The sequence below is a fragment of the Ipomoea triloba genome, chromosome 5, assembly GCF_003576645.1.
Source record: "Ipomoea triloba cultivar NCNSP0323 chromosome 5, ASM357664v1".
In the NCBI taxonomy this organism is placed as follows: domain Eukaryota; kingdom Viridiplantae; phylum Streptophyta; class Magnoliopsida; order Solanales; family Convolvulaceae; genus Ipomoea; species Ipomoea triloba.
Window position 1 is genome coordinate 16678302 of NC_044920.1, and position 18021 is coordinate 16696322.

Below are 18021 nucleotides of genomic sequence, written 5' to 3' on the forward strand. Positions count from 1 at the left end.
CATCTTCCTTTTGAGGGGTTTTGATATATCCATTTGCACTCTGACCCGCATGAAATCTTTCCAGAGTCCCTCTGAGTTCACTGTGTCATTTCTACAGTTTTCTTGGTTTGCATGCTCGTAGGAATGTTATAAGCTTGAACCCAGAAGTCAGCATGGATGAGTTGGATGCCATGGGGGGAGGTATTTGGTTCGATTTGTTTTAGGATGAGGAGGGTTTGTTCATAACACCAGGGGCCGTTGTTGAGCACCTTCCGTATATCAACTTCATGAACAAAGTAGAAGAGGAAAAGGTTGGTAGAGACTTCCTTGGCCATCATACCTTTCTTAGGTCTCCAAACTGATGCCATTGTGTCTTTTAGGTAGTTGAAGCGGGTGGTTTTCTCTGTGAGGAGCTTCCCGACCAGGATGAAAGGGGTTTCAACGAGAAGGTCAGAACTGTCGCCATCTTCAATGGGGAACTCCACTTCCTCCTCGACTCTTAGGGACATTGCTTCGTATTCTTGAGCTAAATCTGCCGCGTGGTTGCTGCTGGAAGCCATAGTGAGGGACGGATGGTTTGGGGCAAGGTGTGTGAAAGATTGGTGTAAGGGGAGAGTGGAGATGATGTAAATGGGACAGGGGTTAAAAGTTGAGTGTTGGTTAATAAAGGAGATTGGTGAGAATAATAAAGATTCTGGGAGTTGAAGCAGGGGTATGGAATCTGAACAATAATGGTGGAGATTCGGGGAGAATCAGGTAGGTTGAGAAGGAATTAAAGCTCATCAATGGGGATGAGAGGGAGGAGCTCATCACCTGGATGAGAGAAAAACTTGCATGATCCAGGAGAATTCAAGCTGACAAGGAGGTAAGATCAGTTTTTTTTTGAGAGATTATTGCTTCACTTGAAATGTCAGCTTACAAGTAGAGCCTTTCAGCACTCAGCTAACAGAATTGTTTCAAGAAATAACAGTGAATAATTTGTATAAGGGAAAGGCTTAGGCTTTGATATACGAATAAGGGATAGATTGATTTTTACATATAATGAATGGTGTAATATTTATATGGGAAAAAGCATCAAATAGGCCGGGTCATCAAATGTAATTGTGCCATTGAACAAAAAAAGATACAATTTAACTCTATAAATTTGTGCAAATATATAGCATTTTTAGTAGATTGCTTTCAGGTTAAGCATGTAAGATGAATGACATGACATCTTATGTGGCAAATTTTTTTTTTTGAAAACAAAATAACTTCATTAAATCCAATACATGAAGGCAAAGAAGATAACCAATAAAGAGGACCAGTTTGAGAACGAGCGGCTCGGGCCAAAGCATATTCACTCATCTAAGAACATACTGAAAGGACACTGCTTAGTGTCGTTGTAAATCCTGAAATTCACTTATCACACATCCTGCATACAAAAAATCAGGTGAAGTACCGTTCAGAGACTTGCAAACGCCTTAGCAATATGAATAGATGGATATCCTAGCAAAACCCCTTCCCTTAACCCATGATAAAGCTTCCTTAACAGCAAAAGCTTCAGATGCGAATCACTTAAAGAACGTATAGGTCCATTCATAGCAGCCACGAAATCCCCATTTGGTTGCTTAACAAATGCACCAAAATATGCATCGTTTGTATCCGAGAAAACAATTGCATGGACGTACACTCCCAACGTATCATCATTCACCACAGGGAAGCAAACAGTAGAACCATTACCAACTCCCAAAACACCTCTGTGACCCAAATCACCCTGCCAATCAATCTGAAGGTTATGCGCTTGGTTTATAACACATACTGGGTTCCAAGGTTTATTGTTCCAAACAACCTCGTTCCTCTCAATCCATAGTGACGTGATTAATTAGAGCACTCACTGTCATATCACTGCTTTGATTCAACCGCGAGAAACGAATATAAGGATCAATAGCATCAGGAATGCTTCCAAATAAAAGTAGATTGACCATCCCCATACCCTATCTCACTTCGTCGTTGCATTCGGAAAAATCGCCCATTTCTTCTCCTCTCAGATTCAAGGTTCAAAGGAATAGACACTGTAAACAAATAAATTTGAATATATATCGAATTCAAAATTCATGTTACATGTAGTATAAATGTGGTGTGTGGGTAAAATATCTCTGGATAGATCCTCTGATTCTTCAATTGATGTCTTGACGCTCCATTGAAGGGCCCCCGGATCTCTAGTGGCTTGATCTTCAAAGAAGAACTTATATGTTTGTTCTTCTGAAGGGCCACCAGGTTCTAATGGCTTGATCTTCAACTGGAGATTTGGATCAATATGATAGGCATGGAGGAGCTTGGGGGGCTTTTACTGCTTTTATTATGATTTTCCCGGGATGATTACATAGAAATTATAGGTCCTATTTATAGCTGTGGGATAAAGAGTTTTTATAGGTTCAAACTCTTTTGATATTATCTAATTAACAAATTAGATAATATCAATACTATCCAAATACATTTAAATAAATATACTAATATTGATAAATAATCAAAATTTGTAAATTTTCAGTGTCAACAAATTCCCCCTCGAGACTTGCTTGTACACCACTTGAGAGCATATACCACCCGAAAGTATGTAGTGCAAGGAAGTCTCGACACTACAGGCCGTTTTGACTCGTGCCAAGGAGCATGATATGAGGCCGTTTCAACTCGTGCCAAGGAGTATGGATATATATGAGGCCGTTTTAACTCGTGCCAAGGAGCATTGAACATTAGGCCGTTTTAACTCGTGCCAAGGAGTATCATTTAGCTTCCTCCATTTCAAATTTCATATGGGGTTTGCCCCCATATCAGTGCCTATGAAGAGATGAGAGGCAGAGCTGTCCCACTGGGCGTGCCAATTTGTAAACAAAGAAATTTGAATATATCTATCTGGGATTCAAAATTCATGTTACATGTTAAGTATCAATGCGGGGTGTGGGTACAAGCTCTGGATATATAGTCCTCTGATTCTTCAGTTGATGTCTTGAACGCTCCATTGAAGGCCCTCCGGGTTTCAAATGGCTTGATCTTCAAAGAAGAACTTATATGCTTGTTCTTCTAAAGGGCCTCCGGATTTCAAATGTCTTGATCTTCAGGAGGTTTGGATCAACATGATAGGCATGATTTTCAAGGAGGAGCTTTTACATTTAGGATCATGGGGCTTTTATTTTCATGATCAAGATCTCTAATTCTCTAAATAAGCTTCAAATCTATTTCTATGATTATTCCTAGGATGAATACATAGAAATAAACGGTCATATTTATAGCGGTAGGATAAAGAGTTTTGATAAATTCAAACTCTTTTGATATTATCTAATTAACAAATTAGATAATATCAATATTATCTAAATACATTTAAATAAATATACTAATATTGATAAATAATCAAAATTTGTAAATTTTCAGTGTCAACAAATGCCCCCTCGAAACTTGCTTGTACACCACTTGAGAGCATATACCACGCGATCGTATGTAGTGCAAGTAAGTCTCGACACTACAGTTAAGATATAATAAGGCCGTTTTAACTTGTGCCAAGGAGATATGGATATCAGGCCGTTTCTACTCGTGCCAAGGAGTATGAATATGAGGTCGTTTTAACTCGTGCCAAGGAGCCTTAAACATTAGGCCATTTTAACTCGTAGCGAGGAGTATCATTTAGCTTCCTCCATTTCAAATTTCATATGGGGTTTGCCCCCATATCGGTTGAAGGATATGTGCCTATGAAGAAATGAGAGGCAGAGAGGTCCCATTGGGCGTGCCAATTTGTAAACAAAGAAATTTGAATAAATATATTTGTTTTGGGATTCAAAATTCTGTTACATGTATATATCAATAGGTGGGTATGGGTACAAGCTCTAGATATGTGGTCCTTTGATTCTTCAATTGATGTCTTGAACGCTCCATTGAAGGGCCTCCGGATTTCAAGTGGCTTGATCTTCATAGAAGAACTTATATGCTTGTTCTTCTGAAGGACCTCCGGATTTCAAATGGCTTGATCTTCAAGAGGTTTGGATCAACATGATAGGCATGATTTCCAGGGAGGAGCTTTTACATTTAGGATCATGGGGCTTTTATTTTCATGATCATGATATCTATTCTCTAAATAAGCTTCAAAGCTATTTCTATGATTTTTTCCTAGGATGATTACATAGAAATGATAGGTCCTATTTATAGCTGTAGGATAAAGAGTTTTGATAGGTTCAAACTCTTTTGATATTATCTAATTAACAAATTAGATAACATCAATATTATCCAAATACATTTAAATAAATATACTAATATTGATAAATAATCAAAATTTGTTTCAAACTACCTGTCATGACAAAAGTGAAGTCCTTCTATATACTAAAGCCATAAAACTTTGGCCAATCACATTCTTGCTTTTCCCGCCTAAACAAAGTGACACCGTTTGGACTTTGGACAACCATCATAATAAATTAAGTAGACTTCTGCCAAAAAAAAAAAACACAAAATATAAACGAGACAAAAAGGAAAACAAACACCTCAAATAACTCTTTATTTTGTTTTTTTTTATACAAAAGAACAAATCTCCATTATATAAAATACAACCTTATTAAAATATAAAATAGTCCGCACAACTAGGACCTTCAAAACAGTATACTTTTGGGACAGAAAGGACAACACCTTAAATCACTCATTGAACAAAGCTCCATAATACAGGCAAAACCTATTTACCTTTTTCAGTGGAGTTTAACACCCCTAGGCAATTACAAATTGTTCCACTATACAAGGTGCAATCTTTTTCAGTGGAGTTTATCGCTACCAGGAAATTACAAAAACAGTATACTTTCTTAACAAAAAAGGCAACTACCACCTTAAATCACTCTTTGGACAAAGATCCATAATATAGGCAAAACCTATTTACCTTTTTCAGTGGAATTTAACACCCCGAGGCAATTTCAAATTGTTCCACTATACAAGCTTCAATCTTCTTCTATAAATTCTATACATTCAGACCAGCAGCAGGTCACCATTCACCTTCCAGTTTGTTGTTTCTTTGAATCCTTTGATCTCTGATTTGTAAAATCTGCAAATGGCTCAGTTATACGTCTTAGGAAAAGACATCAGGCCAGATTATACCAAAAAGGCCATAAGACTCAGATTAGTCAGAACATACATAGTTCCTGAAGGGAGAAACACAGAGGTGATAAAGAGTCAAGAATGCCTTTTTCATGACTCTGAGGTAATCTCATATTAAGTAATAATCTTTTCCTTTAAAAATAAAAAAAGCAATCGTTTCATGCTGTTTAACCTTATAATTTTTTTTATAGGGCACGTATGTACATGGAAGCATTCCAAAACAATATGTGCCACAGTTTACCAATGTGTTACAAGAAGGTCAAGTGTATGCAATCAAAAATTTCCTGGTGATTTCAAACTACTATCAGTACAAAACAACTGAGCACCGATACATGATCAAGTTTAATCACGAAACACAAGTCCAGAGACACAGGAGAAAAAGTTTTCCAAACCTGATTTTTCGTCTTAAGTCTTTCGATGATCTAATATCAGGGGTGGTTTCTGACAAACAAATAATTGGTCGGTACATTATTAAGTATTAATTTAATTAATTTATTTATTTTTAAAATATATTTTTTTACATACAATTTCATTGTAGATGTCATTGGTCGCGTTGTTGAGTTTTACTCTCCAAAAGATAAGATTATAGCTGGTCATCCTTCTAAACTGGTGGATTTTCTGATTGAGGATGCCAAGTAAGTTCAATAAGTTAAACAATTAATACAATAAATACATATTTCAAATGTTTTTATGATTTTATTTAATTGTATTTTAGGGACAATCGGATTAAGTGTACTTTATGGGATGATCATGTTGAGGCAGTGATGCCTTTTTTTAATGCACACGTCGATGGCCCTTTGATTATTTTGCTACAACTTTGTCGAGCAAAACGGGTTGACAGTAAGTTCACATCACTTCTATAAAAAAAATTCAGTTAGAATACAACTTCATTTAAGCTATATAATTTCCTTGCACTAAATTTCTTTTATTTAATAGATGAAGTCAGAATTTCAAGTTCATATACTGCCACCAAAGTATGGTTTAATCATGACTGTAAAGAATTTGCAGATTTCAAAGCTAGGTAATATTTGTTCCAGCTTTTTTTTTTTTTTNACTCAACTACTATAAAGGTACTGGATAAATACGACAACATTTTACATATATACCATTACAGAAATTAGGGTGTTTAATTCTAATGCCATTTGATATACCATTAACAAAAAAAAAACAGCTTTAATGGTAGATGTTGAATCTTAATATGAAAGCCTGGACTGGATTCTCACGAATTATCTTATGGCTTTCCTATGGACATTACCTTAACAATATCTCATACTGCAGTTATACCAAACAGTTAAAGAATGAAGAAATAGCCCACAACATATTCTTTCTGAATATTTCATTTTACATCAACCAAAGATTTCAAAAACTTTTTTTCAAAAATAAATTCTAAATCTTTTTTCAAAAACTAACAAGAAGAATTAGAGCTAACCTGTGAGGAGTCTTAGTCTATCTGGTGGTAGTATAAGCATCACATTCCATTTTCTAGAAATAAGAATGTAATTATATAAATATTAGAATATTAAAAAGTTTTATAAGTTCAAAGAAAAAAGTTTTAGTGCGTTTACAATCCAGCTGTACTCCAGCTTTAGCTGACATTGGGAATGTAAACAAATTTACAGAGTTTACTTTTAGAGTTTCCTGCATTGGGGAATACACTCCTATATATGTGTGTACACTTCTTATCTTAAAAATCATTTCAACCAAGTCTCTTTTGATTCCAGAACCCAAGTCCTGCAGAATGAGAAAAATAACCACTTCAACAATCATAGGAAGAAAGAGGAAGCCACAATCTTCTCCAAATCCAGGTATTACAACCTTAATTCCTAACTGCATAAATCATCACATTTAATTCTCATCATGTGCAAATATCTCAACAACTGTGTTAAGAAGAACAATATAGGTACAAATAAAGCAGGAAAATAATGGACTGTTAATCACTAATGAATAACTCTTACAGTATATTTGCATATGTATTGCATATAAATTATGTTTAGTAACCCTATTTAAGAAATGTATTCGGTAACCAAGAAACTTAAAAATTAACTAATTCTTTCTCAGTAAAAATTAACCAAGATACTTGAAAGAGACACTAACATAACCTCAGATTCATACAGAGGAAAAAAAATAAAACAACAAACACATAAAACTGCTACAAAATGTTAAAATAGATTATATATTCAGAACAAAAAATAACAAATGGATGAATGAACTTAGCTGAGCGAACATTCTTCCTATTTTTTTATATCAAATTCTTCCTCCTTTTTTTTGGTGCCGGCAACATCTATGTATTCGTTCAGCTTGAACATAACATTTGAAAATCCAAATTTGTTGGGAAAAAAATAGCAGATATGGCTGGAATTAGAAATCTGTAGAAATTAGAAGATGTGTTCGCTAGAATCTATAGAAATTATAAATTTGTAGAACTTCACCACATGGCTGGTGGTTCAAGTCGATGGAGTTGCTGCAATGATATGTGGCCGTGTTGGTCTTTGCTCGCTGGGAGAACCGGAGAGGGTCTATATTGACGCTGGTGAACCGGAGAAGGTCGTCGGCCGTGAATGGCTGCTGTGACTGGGTTGGTCATCGTCGGCAGTCTCTCGGTGGTGGAGTTTAGCTTGCGGTCGCGATCGGCGTTTGTCTCAAACCACAGAAGATTAAATCGAAGAAGCTATAGAACAAATTTTCCTATCATACAGGTTTTAGGTCGATGATTTTGGCTTGCTTTCCATTTGCTGCGTAGAGGGAGGTAGTAAGGGGTTAGGGCAAAGAGGCGAAGAAGACGACTGGAAAATAGGATAGGGGGGTTTGGTTTGATACTTTGATCCAGATTCTGTGGCTTATATATGTTGGGTTTGTGGACCGGAGTTGGGCTGTATTAGTGGGCTAGGTTGTTGGGTAGTTAATTAATACACATAATACTAGGTATGTACATGGATTGGGCCTGTTAAATAATAAACTATATTTTTTTTGAATAATAATAATAATTATTATTATAATATTAAATTTACCTCTAATAATTAAATAATTATATATATATATATATATATATATATATATATATATATATATATATATATATTTGTGTGTAAATAAAATTATTATTATGATGTCTTTTAAAAAATATTATTCAGTTGATGATTAATTACCTTCCTGTATACAAATTTATTTATATTGGATGTGTTATATGGCCATGTACTTATTTGATTTAGTAAAAAAATATTTTGATGCAGACGACAAAGAAAATTTATCTGATAATAACCCTCAAAGTGAGAAAATTTTCATACAAGGTGCACCATTCAACACTCCTACTAGCCAGATCATGCACGGTACAATATTTTTTCCTATTCCAACAATTGTTTGATTTAATTCTAATTTTTTATTATATTTATTTTTTACATTTTTCAAAATTATTGTATATTCTTCATAAAAACAATTTGTAATTAAATATTTATCATTTTAAAAACTCTAATTCCCTTAGTACACACTCTAAGCATGTTGTTTCCCCACATTATATTACAAGTTATTTATTTATTTACATTTGACAGCATTAATTATCAATATTTAAATTGGGGAGACGATATATCAAGTTGCTTATGATCTAATTAAACTCTACTATATTTTGAAATCCAACCATTGCGATCTAATTAAACTCTACTATATTTTGAAATCCAACCATTGCATTTTATTTACTTCTTTATTTACCGTTATCAAATATTTTTTTATTTCAATTTGTTATAACATGATGCAATAAACTATCTCCTAGACTTTTCTTCTTCTTTTTTTTTTTTTTTTTATAAAATTGAAATCTCTATTTCTCTTTGCAGTTAATTCAAACTTATTATCAGCTATCAATTCCAAATCCCATCTTACATGCAAAAATACATCTCTTCATAATAAAAGACGTGTACTTGGACATGTGGGGAGTTCACTTCATACGCCAAATAACACATTGACTAATGGTACAAAATTATGTTCCAATGTATACCTATTTTTTTAGTTTACTATCTTTTAATATCCAATGATAAAAGTGCGTATGCCTTTTGTTAACACTGAAACCATTAGTCAATATATGTTCAATCATTTTGTCAATTCATTTTCTTGAGAATATTATTTATTGATAATGATTTTTTTAAATACTTGCAGCTACTAATATTCAATCAAGTACGTGTCAGCAGACTCCTCTTACTACTAATATTCAATCAAGTACGTGTCAGCAGACTCCTCTTAACAGTACACGTGCAAAGTCAACTGTTATCCGTATACCCTTTGCTAATTTGACCAACGGTAAATTATTTACCAATATTATCGTTAGTCATCATTATTACAATTTAAATTAAATTTTATAATTCTTAATATGATTTATATTTTTTTTTTTTTTTTGAGGAAATATGATTTATATTTCTAATCCTTTATAAAAAGGTAATACTTCTGGTTCATGCATTGTGGAACCCACCTTTAGCCAACCGAATTTGGAAGGAAATAGTCTTTCCATACCTGAGTTTGAAAATTTCACTACTGCTTCAACTTCAATGGGCTCTATTCATAATGGTTAGTATCTAAATATCAACACTTTATCTTTCAATCCTTTTTACATTTTAAGTTTTAATTCTTGGTATAGTTTTAATTTGTAATCAATCTTTTGTTTTAAAAAGGTAATTCTTCGGGCTCATGTGTTGTGGAACCCACCTTTAGACAACCAAATTTGTTAGTGAATCGCCTGTTGATGCCTGAGTTTGAAAATGCCACTACTACTTCAACTTCAAGGGCCTCTATTCATAATTGTTAGTATATAGATATTAGTAATTTAGCAATGAATCCTTTCTATACCATAATTTTATTTTATTTTTTAGGTACCTACTTGGACTTTGGTGATCAAATATATGCATGTGACCATTGTGGTGCTTTATTTTGGTTGGAAGAAAGAATAAACAAGGTTATGGGTAATCAAAATCCCAAGTATTCGCTCTGTTGTACTCATGGGAAGATAAAGTTGCCTCCGCCTTCAACTCCACCGACCTCAATATTTGGATTATTTTTTAATAACGATGTTAAGAGTACCCACTTTTTGCAAAATATTCGATCTTATAACAATATGTTTTGCTTTACTTCCATGGGTGGGAAAATTGATAGGACTATTAATAATGGAAATAGTCCACCCGTATTTAGGTTGCATGGGCAGAATTTTCACTTAATGGGCAGCTTGCTTCCAGAATTACGTGCACGTCCCAAATTTGCACAATTATATATTTATGACACTCAAAATGAGATAGAAAATCGACTCCGTGCACTTGGGTAAGTGAATTCTTTCAAGTTAATGTTGTATTCATTTATTTCATTCTAATAGAATGATAATATTTTATTGGTTTGTCCATTTTGCATATGCAGAGAAGATGATTCTACTAATAGATTACATGTTGATATCGTCCAAGATATTAAAGATGCATTGGATCACAATAATGTTTTAGTCAAAACTTTTAGAATGGCGAGATCAGAGATTGAAACTAATCCCATGACTGAGATTAAGATCAAACTTATTGGAAAGAGGACTAAAGATGCAAGGACATATAACTTGCCCCAAGTTGGAGAAGTTGCTGCATTGATTGTGGGAGATATAGATCCAAACATGGGGCAACGTGATATCTTGGTAGAATCAAAGGCTGGTCATTTTCAAAGAATCAGTGAATTAAATCCTGCATATCTCCCACTTCAGTATCCATTGCTCTTTCCATATGGTGAAGACGGGTATAGAGAGGACATTCAATTTGCAGAAGTTGATGGTAGAAGTGCAGCAAGGAGAAATCGCATTAGTCCCAGAGAATATTTTTCTTTTCGCCTACAGGATAAAGTGTATGAAATGTCAACATTGTTGTATGCTAGAAGGTTATTTCAACAATTTCTGGTGGATGCATATACTATGATTGAATCAGGGCGCTTAGTATACATTAGGACTCACCAGAAATCCCTTCGATGTGAGTCATATAAATGTTTGACTGATGCATTAACACGTGGAGAAGTAGATCCTACAGCCCAAGGAAAGCGAATCATTTTGCCATCGAGTTTTACTGGAGGCGCAAGATATATGGTTCAGAATTACCAAGATGCAATGGCAATTTGCAGATGGATTGGGTATCCAAGTCTTTTTATTATGGCAATTTGCAGATGGATTGGGTATCCAAGTCTTTTTATTACATCAATTTGCAGATGGATTGGGTATCCAAGTCTTTTTATTACATTCACATGTAACCCCAAGTGGCCGGAGATTGAAAGATTTTTACTCACATGTAACCCCAAGTGGCCGGAGATTGAAAGATTTTTACAAGCAAGGAGATTAAAGGCTGAGGATAGGCCAGATATTATATGTCGTGTTTTTAAAATGAAGTTAAATGCACTTATAAAAGAGCTTCGGAAAGATAACATTTTTGGATCTGTTTTAGCAGGTAATTTTTTAAAAATATTTTACCTTTAAATTATCTATAAATTATAGTTACAAAAAAAACTAACCTTTCATTTCTTTTTCCTTTCAGTTATCTACACAATTGAATTCCAAAAAAGGGGGTTACCACATGCTCACATATTACTATTTCTGGCCAAAAGTCATTCTGCTTCGACTCCGAGAGATATTGACATGATGATATCTGCTGAGGTACCAAGTGACTTGTGTGATCCTGAGTATTACAAAGCTGTAGAAGAATTTATGATGCACGGACCCTGTGGTTCAGCGAGGAAGAGTTCACCTTGCATGGTGAATGGTAGATGCTCTAAATTCTACCCAAAGAAATTTGTTGAGAAGTCCACTTTGGATGAAGATGGCTACCCTATTTATCGTAGGAGCGATAATGGTCGTACCATAACAAAGAATGGCATTGAGCTTGATAGTAGATATGTTGTTCCACACAACAGGTATTTGTTGCTGAAGTATAGGGCGCATATTAATGTTGAATGGTGTAATCAGTCCCGATCAATTAAGTACTTATTCAAGTACGTCAACAAAGGCAACGACAGGGTTACAGCTGAATTCTACAATAGTGCGGCAGAAAAAGGTACTGGAAAGGAGATAGATGAAATAAAGATGTACTATGATTGTAGGTATATTTCACCATGTGAGGCCGCTTGGAGGATATTTGCATTTGATATACAATTTAGGAATCCTTCTGTTGAGCGATTGAGTTTTCATCTACCAAATGAGCAATCTATCATATTTGATGATGATGATGTGGTCGGCGATGTTGTCAACCGTCCAACAGTCGCACACAGTATGTTCACTGCATGGTTTGAGGCTAACCTCAAATACACTCAGGCCCGACAATTGACGTATGCAGAAATGCCAACGAAATTTGTTTGGAAAAAAGATAAAAGAGAATGGAATCCTAGGCAAAGGAAGTGGGCAATCGGTCGTATTTTCTATGTTCCACCCAATTGTGGCGAACTCTTTTATCTTAGATGTCTTCTAAACATGGTTCGTGGACCGACTTGCTTTGATGATATCAAAACGGTGGATGGTGTGCAATATAATTCATTTAGAGATGCATGTTATGCACGTGGTTTAATTGAGGATGATAAAGAATATGTTGATGCAATAACTGAAGCAGCATTGTGGTCTTCTTCCCATTCTTTGAGGAAATTGTTTGTTACATTATTGACCTCAAACTCAATGGCCAAGCCAGAAAATGTATGGGAAGTTGTTCGGCAGTACCTATCAGACGATGCTGAATTCAATGCTAGAAGAAAATTAAATATTCCAGGTATAAATTTCACAACACAATATTATTTTTTTAATCAAATTTTATTTTATATCTCTAAATCAATTTTTTATACCCTTTATAGATTTAATCCTCAATGAAGCCCAAAAATACAATTTTGCTTTGATTGAAGTTGAAAAGTTGTTGAATACTTGGAACAAGTCATTAGCAGATTATCCACCCATGCCAATACCAAATAGAAGTAATGACTGGTTTTTAGGTAATCGGTTGTTGTACGAGGAAATGGCATATGACCGAGAAGCTTTAAAACAAGAACATGAAAGTTTGGTTTCAAAACTAACTGATGAACAGTTATCAATCTACAAAAAAGTTATTCAAGATGTTCAATCAAATAAAGGTGGGTTGTTTTTTGTTTACGGATATGGTGGCACAGGGAAAACATTTTTATGGAGGACAATGTCAGCTGCTTTAAGATCCAAGGGTGAAGTTGTTTTAAATGTGGCATCAAGCGGTATAGCTTCTTTACTACTACCTGGTGGGAGGACTGCACACTCAAGGTTTGCTATACCCATTTCTATTAATGAAGACTCCACTTGCAACATTAAGCAAGGTAGTCCACTTGCTGAATTAATTGTAAAAGCAAAGATGATCATTTGGGACGAAGCTCCTATGATGCACAAACATTGTTTTGAAGCATTAGATAGAACAATGAGAGACTTAATGCGTTTCTCACATTCAAAAAGTTCAGAAATGACATTTGGTGGAAAAACAGTTGTCCTCGGTGGTGATTTTAGACAAATACTTCCGGTTATTCCGAAAGGCACAAGACAAGATATAGTACAAGCCAGTATTAATTCGTCTTACTTGTGGAACAATTGTGAAGTTCTTCGTTTAACCAAGAATTTGCGTTTGCGTGGTATTACAATTGGAGAAGAGGTTGAGAAGTTAGAGACTTTTGCAAATTGGATTGCTGATTTAGGCGATGGAAAGTTAGGTCAAAACAATGACGGTGAGTGCAATATAGTTATTCCGTCTCAGTTTGTATTGCAAAACGAAGGTGACCCCATCAAAGAAATTGTTGATACCACATTTCCTTCGTACTGCAGTGGGGAAATGGATCCTAAACATCTTGAGTCAAGAGCTATATTGGCTCCAACATTAGATGTTGTTGATCATGTCAATGAATACATGAACAATATGAATCAAGCATCTTCTAAGACATATTTGAGTTGTGATTCGGTGTGCAAGTCAGACACAAATGCTAATATGTTATCTGAAGTACACACCACTGAATTTCTTAATAGTTTGAGGTGTTCAGGTGTTCCAAACCATTCTTTAACATTAAAGGTTGGATCTCCAATTATGCTTTTGAGGAATATAGACCACTCATTGGGCCTTTGTAACGGCACACGGTTGATCGTTACAAAATTAGGCAACCATGTGATCGAAGCTCAAATCCTATGTGGAAACAATGCAGGTACAAATGTTCTTATCCCACGATTGGCATTGACTCCTTCAGACCCAAGACTTCCTTTTAAATTTCAAAGGAAGCAATTTCCAGTTATGTTGTCATACGCAATGACAATCAACAAGAGTCAAGGACAGACGTTATCACATGTCGGACTTTTACTAAAAAAACCCGTCTTTAACCATGGCCAATTGTATGTAGCAGTTTCGAGGGTTAGTAATCCCGATGGTCTTAAGGTTTTAATATGTGGTGAATCTAGAGGCTTTTTGAACACTAAACAAAATGTCGTTTACAAAGAAATTTTTAATAATTTGTAATTTTATTTTACTGTTTACAAAGAAATTTTTAATAATTTGTAATTTTATTTTACTTCTAATTTGAACAAGTTTTTTATATTACTTTTATTGAATGTATCTTAAGCATTTTATATTTTTATATTACTTTTATTGAATGTATCTTAAGCATTTTATATATTTTAATTATACTATAACTATATAGCCGTGCATCGCACGGGTGACTTACTAGTTTTAAGTTAAAAGAAGTAATAAGTCAGTCCTTTCAAAAAAAAGTAATAAGTCAGAATTCAGAGTAAAAAATCTGTGCCATAATCTTTAGAAAATAAAAATTAGATATAAAGAAGTTATATGTTAATTGTTAGTATCCATACTTCAAATTGAAATCGTGATGTCCATATGTCCTTGTTAGCTCCTTCATTTGAAAATAATCCCCCTAAAGCCATGGGGCTAGCATGTTCAAGCCCACTTTGATCTAAAATTAATGCATTCTCCAAGATTGCAGTTACACGCAATACTTCTGCTTCAAAATGTTAATTTTTAAGAATAAGATTGCAGTTACACGCAATACATTATTTTAAAATTACTAATTTTATGTTAGAAGTATTAATTTTTACATACAATTGATATGTGTTTTTTTTTTTTTTAACGTAATAGGTATTATTATAAAAATATGCATTTTGATTTAAAATCTTTCTACAGAAATGTTTATGATAAAAAAAAAAGAAAAAAAAAAGACAACTAAGGGTAAACATATGTGTAAAGGATAGGCTTAAAGGTATGGGCTAAACAAATTAAAAATGGCCTAAATCATTTCAAAACGCAAATTATGCCGTGGACCTAGGTCCAGCTTGCAAGGTAGACCTGGGTACAATACGACGCAATTTCACTATTTTTTATTTTAAAAAAAATTACTAAACATATAGCCCTGAAATGTGTAAATGTGGAGGTTTCAAATTGTGAATATGGAGTATAGAATTTGTGAATGTAAAGTTATAAATGTGAGAACCTGTAGTAGAGTTAACAAAGTTCTAGCAGCCCTGAAATGTGTGAATGTGGAGGTTTCAAATTGTGAATATTGGGTATAGAATAACAGCCCTGAAATGTGTAAATGTGGAGGTTTCAAATTGTGAATATTGGGTATAGAATTTGTGAATGTAGAGTTATGAATGTGTGAATCTGTAGTAGAGTTATTAACAGAGTTCTAGCAACTTGTAGTCCTGTAATGTGTGAATGTGGAGTTCCCAAGTTGTGAACACGGAGTAGAGGACCTGTGAATATAGAGTTTTGAATGTGTGAATGCATAACAGTGGTATGGTATTATAGTTACTAAACATATAGCGATGTAATGTGTGAATGTGGAGTTTTCAAATTGTGAATATGGAGTATAGGGTAATGTAGAGTTTGTGTTATATTGCGATGAGGAGCCGTTACGGCGTTACGCCGTTAATTTTTTTTATTAAAAAAAAAAAGAATTGTGAAACGACATCGTATTGGACCCAGGTCCACCTTGCAAGGTGGACCTGAGTCCACGGCATAACAACTGATTTCAAAACATGCAAATTTTAGATTTCACTTGGAGAGTAATGAGAAACCATCAAATCTCGCATAAGCCTTCACTAGCAATGCACAACATACTAGATCAAGAATTGATTCAATTATAAAGTGGTTAACAAAGATAGTTGAATTGCAACAAGTTTCACCAAGGCAAATCAGCAACCAAGAAAGAGGGAATAATCACACCTTCTAACTTAGAAAGAAATCCTTGTTTGATTTATAGATTAAAAATGGATTTGAGGAAGGAATATGCCTAAAGTTTGATTTGGATGAGCATCATTTCTTAAACCTCAAAGTAGTGAGGTTAGGTTTAAACAAATTCATTGAAGACCACCACTTGAAATCTTATTTGGAAAAGGAGGACAATGAAAGCATATTCCTTGAAGTGGATCAAGGAATAATATTTTGAAGAGAATAATCCACTTTTGGGCTTAAATGAGTTCCTCAATGCATGACATTTGAGGACATATCTTAAAAAGAAAGTGGATGAAGAAAAATGACTTATCTCCATCCAAGCATGAAGGATTGTTCTTTCATAAGTTGAATCGAGTTAACGTACTTAGCGCTTCATGGGAGGCACCAAATGTTATCTTTCACTTTATTGCATTTTATTTTATTCTTTATTTTTTTATTCTTTATACTTTGATTTTTGATATATGTTACTAGTATTGCTTGTGCTTTCATGTGTAGATCCTTCAATACAAGCTTCAAAGATGATAAAGAACATAAAATTAAGTCTAATATAACTTTAAAATATAAAAGGAATGAGTAAAAAATTACTAAGGCTCAACTTTGGATCAGAACCGTATAAAAACGAGTGAAAACAAACAAATATGGGCAAAACATACTTGGGCGGCCTTCGGAACGGCCATACAATGTTTCCATTAGCTAAAATCACGACATGGACAGCCTATTCATTGTGCACTAGGTCGTACGAGTTCCCCAGATTTTTGCAGTACTTTGATTTGCACTGCCTTATCATTTCCTATTCATTTTAATCTTGAAATGTTTAGCATATAAGAAATGTTTATGATAATAAAAAAAATGCTCTGTAAAACAAAAATGAATAGTGGTTATGGATTAGTTGGTTAGTGATAATGAAAGACCCTCTTGCAATCAAGCATGTTAGACCCTCTTGCAATCAAACATGTTTTACTTTTTCTTTAAAATAAAAACATAGTTAATGCTGATTAATTATAAATTTGGTGATATAGAAACTATATGTTAAGAATCCCACATTAATAAAATAAGAGAGCAAATATGAGTTTATAAATCTATGGATTAAAAGCTAATTGATTGGATTCAATCTTTTAGTATGATTCAAATTATAACCCAGTTGAATGACCCTAGCCCAATTTTGAATTGTAACACTAGTCTTTTTAATAAAGTGTGTGATTAATCTAATGGCTATTCATTCTCCATCCGTGCAATTCTCTCTTTCACTTTAAAAAAATCTATTCACTTTCACATCACCTAAAAAATTACAATTAATGTCTTTTATCAATATATATTTACTTCAAATTGTTTTGTAAAAATATTTCATATTTATCATAAATAAAATTGTATAAACAATTTTTCCAACAAACAAAACTAGAAAAACTAATTATATATATATATATATATATATATATCAACAAGAAAACTAAAAACCAATCTCAATCTTACTTCTAAAATGCACCAGATCAAATTTGAAAATAAAAATATTAACATTTTTATAATTATCACCAATTTTACTATGCAAAATTAAATACTAAAATCTATAACTTGAATTTTTCAAGTTTGTACATTTAATATTAACATTTTACACATTTAATATTAACATTTTGCATATTTAATATTAAAAAATTACATTCGTAAAACTGCAAAAGTAAATTACACTTTAAATTTTTACTTTAGAGTTTATGATTGAGGTTTTAGTTTTATT

The 18021-nt window shown here is 33.7% G+C and overlaps 1 protein-coding gene across 1 annotated transcript; it reads left to right on the forward strand.

Moving 5' to 3' along the window:
* Positions 1-9880: 9880 nt before the first annotated feature.
* On the forward strand, positions 9881-14564 carry LOC116020319. The gene is made up of 7 exons (XM_031260799.1): positions 9881-10301; positions 10467-11247; positions 11347-11516; positions 11604-12354; positions 12535-12821; positions 12904-13856; positions 13998-14564. Exons 1-7 carry the CDS (start codon positions 9890-9892, stop codon positions 14562-14564), a joined length of 3921 nt encoding a protein of 1306 aa, XP_031116659.1. The 5' UTR covers positions 9881-9889.
* The last annotated feature ends 3457 nt before the right edge of the window (positions 14565-18021 follow it).

Coding starts and splice junctions, on each gene's coding strand:
- LOC116020319 (XM_031260799.1), top strand. CDS start 9,890: ATGAATCCTTTCTATACCATAATTTTATTTTATTTTTTAGGTACCTAC. Junction 11,248..11,346: donor GCAATTTGCAGATGGATTGG/GTATCCAAGTCT, acceptor GGAGATTGAAAG/ATTTTTACTCACATGTAACC. Junction 11,517..11,603: donor TTTTGGATCTGTTTTAGCAG/GTAATTTTTTAA, acceptor TTTTCCTTTCAG/TTATCTACACAATTGAATTC.